Source organism: Bison bison, unplaced genomic scaffold (genome assembly GCF_000754665.1).
Source record: "Bison bison bison isolate TAMUID 2011002044 unplaced genomic scaffold, Bison_UMD1.0 scf7180017847994, whole genome shotgun sequence".
NCBI lineage: Eukaryota > Metazoa > Chordata > Mammalia > Artiodactyla > Bovidae > Bison > Bison bison.
Window position 1 is genome coordinate 8,745 of NW_011478567.1, and position 5,136 is coordinate 13,880.

At 40.1% G+C, this 5,136-nt stretch overlaps 1 protein-coding gene across 1 annotated transcript in view; it reads right to left on the minus strand.

The window, feature by feature from the left end:
• Positions 1 to 4,759, minus strand: part of LOC104991777 (zinc finger protein 429-like) — a gene marked incomplete at both ends in the record, with an annotated part of 13,498 nt that extends 8,739 nt beyond the window's left edge. The window contains one exon of the mRNA XM_010844384.1: positions 4,013 to 4,759. Coding sequence (XP_010842686.1) covers positions 4,013 to 4,759 — 747 coding nt within the window. The remainder of the gene's footprint in view (positions 1 to 4,012) is intronic.
• Between the last annotated feature and the right edge of the window lie 377 nt (positions 4,760 to 5,136).

Here is a 5,136-nt window from a genome sequence, read left to right on the forward strand (position 1 = left end):
GGACAATTTCCCTACTTACCTTTCCCCACCAGAGTGAGCATTTGTTACCACTGATGAATCTACATGGACGGTAAATAGATAAACTCTTTAGTTTACCCTTATGTTTCTCTTTTAGGGATGTGCACTCCATACCTCTGGTTAAATGTATAATAACATGTGTCCATCACAACAGTTTAACACAAATTATTTCAAGGTCCTGAAAGTTCTCTAGACTTAGGATATTCATAGTCCCTCCTTTGAAACCCATGGCAACCACAGACCTTTTTAATCTCTTCTATATTTCCTACTAGATTCCTAGGTGATTGAGTGGGAAGAAATCTGCCTGCTGATGCAGGACCTCCAGGTGATACTTGGGTCAGGAAGACCCCCTGGAGGAAGAAATGGAAACCCATTCCAGTAACCTTTCCTGGGAAATCTATGGAGAGAGGAGCCTGGCAGGCTACAGCCCCTGGGGTCACAAAGACTCAGACGCAACTGAGCACATATGGACATTTACCTAGGCCAAAATGTCATCTTGTAAACTTCCTACTTTTTGTAGCATTTTTGAATGGGCTTCTTTCACTTAGTAAAATGCATGGAATGATTGTCCATGTATTTTATGCCTTGAAAGCTTAACATCCAAAAGCTTAAGAACTACCTCTGCGCCTATATTACTGCTCAGTAAATAAGTTCATCAACACCATTTTTTTAGATTCCATAAATATCTGTGAAGACAATATTTGCACAAATATAGAGAACAGATGTGTGGACACGGCAGGAGAAGAAGGGGACAAACTGAAAGAGCCCCACTGACACACATACACCACCATGGCTGAAATGCTGGAGAAGACTCTTGCGAGGCCCTTGGACTGCACGGAGATCCAGCCGGTCCATCCTAAGGGAGATCAGTCCTAGGTGTTCATTGGAAGGACTGATGCTGAAGCTGAAACTCCAGTACTTTGGCGACCTGATGTGAAGAGCTGACTCATTTGAAAAGCCCCTGATGCTGGGAATGATTGAAGTGGGGAGAAGGGGACGACAGAGGATGAGATGGTTGGATGGCATCACCGACTCAATGGACATGAGTTTGACAAACTCTGCAAGTTGGTGATGGACAGGGAGGCCTGGCGTGCTGCAGTCCATGGGGTCGCAAAGACTTGGACATGACTGAGCAAGTGAACTGAACTGAACTGATGGTTAAAACAGGTTAGCTAGTGGGAAGCTGCTGTATAGCACAGGGAGCTCAGCTTGGTGCTCTGTGCTGACCAGAAGGGTGAAATGGAGATCATGGGAGGGACGTTCAAGAGGGAGCAGATTTATGTATACTTATGGCTGCTTGATGATGTCCTACAGCAGACACTAACACAACATTGTAAAGCAATTATATGCCAATGAAAAATATATATGCATCTCAAAAGGAAAAAAGGCTAAACAGACTGGCCACCCAGTGGTGGAGAATCCATCTGACAGTGCAGGGGCCATGGGCTGGATCCCTGGTCCAGGAATACTCCACATGCTTTGGGGCAACTAAGCCTGTGCGCCACAACTGCTGAGCCTGGGTGGGGCAGCTTACTCTTTTAGAGGGCAAGAGGCAAATGAAAGATGCTCACCAGCGGGAAACAATAAGAAATGCAAACAAAGCTACAATGATGCATCACCTCATGCCAGTCAGAATAACAATTAGCAAAGAGCCCACTAATAGTATCATATTATAATTCTTAGCATGTTCTCCAGGCTGAAGAGGCCTGGAGATCAGGGAACCTCCTACACGGCTGGAGGGAATGTAAACTGGTGCGGTCACGCGGGAGGACAGTGTGGAAGTTCCTTAAAAAACGGAACCTCCTGACATTCAAGGAAATGAATTCTATGAAAAGTAGACAAAACAGATTAATTGACAAACTGACAAGTTTTGCAGTTTTTAGTAAATCCTCTGCAATTCTAAAATGACCAGTTTGGATCTAGCATTTCTAAATTCTCGAAGTTAAATGTGTACGAATACACATACACTCACATATTCCTTCTTGGTTTTCTCACTGCTAACATGTATACCTTCAGATATTTATATATTGTATTCAATGTGTGTTATATAAATTATATTATGTATGCCAAGGCCATGAGAAAACAGTTCCTTTAAGCCTAGATAAGAAACATGTGCTAAGAATTATACTGGGTAAGATTTTACAAATCTTGGTTCAGAACTTTACTATCATGGCTTTTAATTATTCTTTTTGTGACTTTGTTAAATTTACATTTGCTTAAGTGAGCCCCTGAAAAGCTTTAGCTAACAGAAGAACAAAGGACAATTGAAGCAGGTGAGTTTCTGACTCTAGGTCCTGAGAGAATTCACAGGAAGCCTTGAGGGCCCCTGAGGAAAGTCAAGGCTAGAACCAGGCAGAGAAAGCTCCAGAACTTGGGGTTCAGGCCTTTATAAAGGACCCTGGGTGAAGTGCTGTGGGCTCCCCAGGCTGAGCGTGGATGGGTCCATTCAAACCAAGAGGAGCAGGATTCTGGTGAGCTCTGAGGGTGTCATTGAAGGGGGGCCTGTGCAGTATACCCTGGGGTTCCCCAAGACTGCTGATCTCAAGGAAGGGGGTCATCTAGTGAAGGTGCTCACAGGACTGGCTGGTGTGAGTTCAAGGACCTGCAGGCTGCCTGCTCCCCAGACAGACGCTGAGGCAGCAACAGCACGGAGCTGTCAGGGAGGCTCTCAACAGTACTCTGTATGGTCCTTCTTATTAGAACCATCACAATGTCTGAGTAGTTTCAAAATGGGAGAGGAGATACAACATAGAAATGGTGGGAAATATATGAACTTATGAGAGTTTCACGCCAGTAAGGGACTAATTTCTACAGATGCCATGCCCCTGTGCTACAGATAGTTTATTGTAACGTTATCTTTCCTGCAACCTTAAATAGGTGGGAGAGGTTAATGCTGGTGGTGCGTTCACCCTTCATTCATTCCACGTCAACTGTAACACTAAAAAACCATTCACTTTTATTAATTAACATACATTAATTTTACACAGATGGAATAAAACCTTTTACAACTGTTGTTTGATCCTTGATTAAAAGACAGATTACAAGCTTCTAAAAACTTTCCTGTTTCTCTGATGAAATGATCTGTGAATGTGATTTATATCATTTACAAAATGGAGGCTAATTTAGTAAACATGGATGGACATTTATTATACTAATATGACTTTTCCAGAAAGAGTTTTCTATACTTGTATCAGGTAGCAGAGAAGGTGTCCTTGCTTCAAGCCTGCCAGGTAATATGCATGATTTCTCTATGTTGATGTTATAAAAATACCTTAGATTTTAATGAACAACCCTTGTTTTATGCTTAAAAAGCAAGTGACATAATTACTGAAAACTTAGAGCAAACTTCCGTCTTACTTTGAATTATTCCCTGAACACTTACATCATGGTGACAACACAGATGTTTGACATCAGTGACAAATACCTCCATTTAGAGGTTTGGTGTGCATATAACATTACTGTGTTCTTAATCTTATAAACTGGAGAATAAATATAAATGATTCCCACCTAATATAGAAGGGCTTCTCTTGCAATTGAGGCAACAACCATCAGAAACAGAAGCTCATATATACAGTAGAAACAAATCACAGCATAGTAACTTGAGAGTTGAATTACATTCGTTTTGGTTCCTTAATGATCTCAAATAACATTAATATAAACAAGGATACATGAATAATAATTATACCTCTGCAAATATCCACCCCTTCATCTTGTGATCCATACTAACATATCAATTTCGTACGTGTTTTAATTATGGAATACTTGCTACAGTGTTTCAGTTTAGAGTAATTCAACAAAAGTGGTACTAATGAGATGCTTTCTAGGATGAATTCTCTGGCATTGCTTTCCTTTTGCTGTTTGATTAAACACTTGTCTACATTTCTGTATTTCATTCATGTATCTTTCCAAAGTAAACACTCATTTTTTCAAAATTGTATATTTAGGACCAACCTTTTTTTATCACTGATTCATTTCTAGGGTTTCTCTGCAGTATGTATTCTCTGATGGTGAGTGAGGTGATGGCTGTGATGAAATCCTTTGCCACATTCCTTACATTTCTGAGATTTCCCTGCAGTATGAATTCTCTGATGTTGAGAAAGACCTGAACTCCGGGAAAAGGCTTTGCCACAGTCTGTACATTTATAAGGTCTCTCCCCAGTATGGATTCGTTGATGTTGAGTAAGATGTGAACAACAGATAAAGGCTTTGCCACATTCTTTACATTTGTATGGTTTCTCCCCAGTATGAATTCGCTGATGTACAGTAAGACTCAGACGCCAGCTAAAGGCTTTGCCACATTCTGTACATTTATAAGGTCTCTCCCCAGTATGGATTCGTTGATGTTGAGTTAAAGTTGAACTTTTCTGAAAAGCCTTGCCACATGCTGTACATTTATAAGGTCTCTCCCCAGTATGGATTCGTTGATGTTGAGTTAAAGTTGAACTCTGCTTAAAAGCCTTGCCACATGCTGTACATTTATAAGGTCTCTCCCCAGTATGAATTCGCTGATGTTGAGTAACACGTGAACAAAGGTTTTGCCTTTGATTTGCCTTTGATGAACTCTGATTAAAGCCTTTGCCACATGCTGTACATTTGAAACATTTCCTTCCTGTATGAATTTTCCTATGTCTACTAAGATTTGGTGAGTTACTAAAGACTTTCCCACATGTATTACACTTGTAATGTTTCTGCTTAGTCTGAATATTCTGCTGTTGAATAACTTTTGAAGACTGGTTAAAAGCTTTAGCATAATCGTAACAATTATAAGTCTTCTCTCCAATATCAATACTCTTATACGTATTAATAGTAAGATTTGAGCTTTGATAAAATATATTCTTATACTTATTATGTTTAGAATTGTCTGAAAATTGATGTCCCTGTTGTTTCATGAGATATGAGTCTTGGTCAACATTATGCCCAGTTTCACTGCATGAAGAGCTTCTCATTCCATCATGTATACTCTTGTAATTATTGGGGGTAGAGCTCCTGCTTAAGGCATTACTCATTTTGTTACGCTTGTAAAGTTTTTCCACACTAATTATACCTCCGTATGTATTGAACAATGATGGTTGAATAAGGTCTCTCCCATTATTATCCACATTACAGATTTTGGAACAA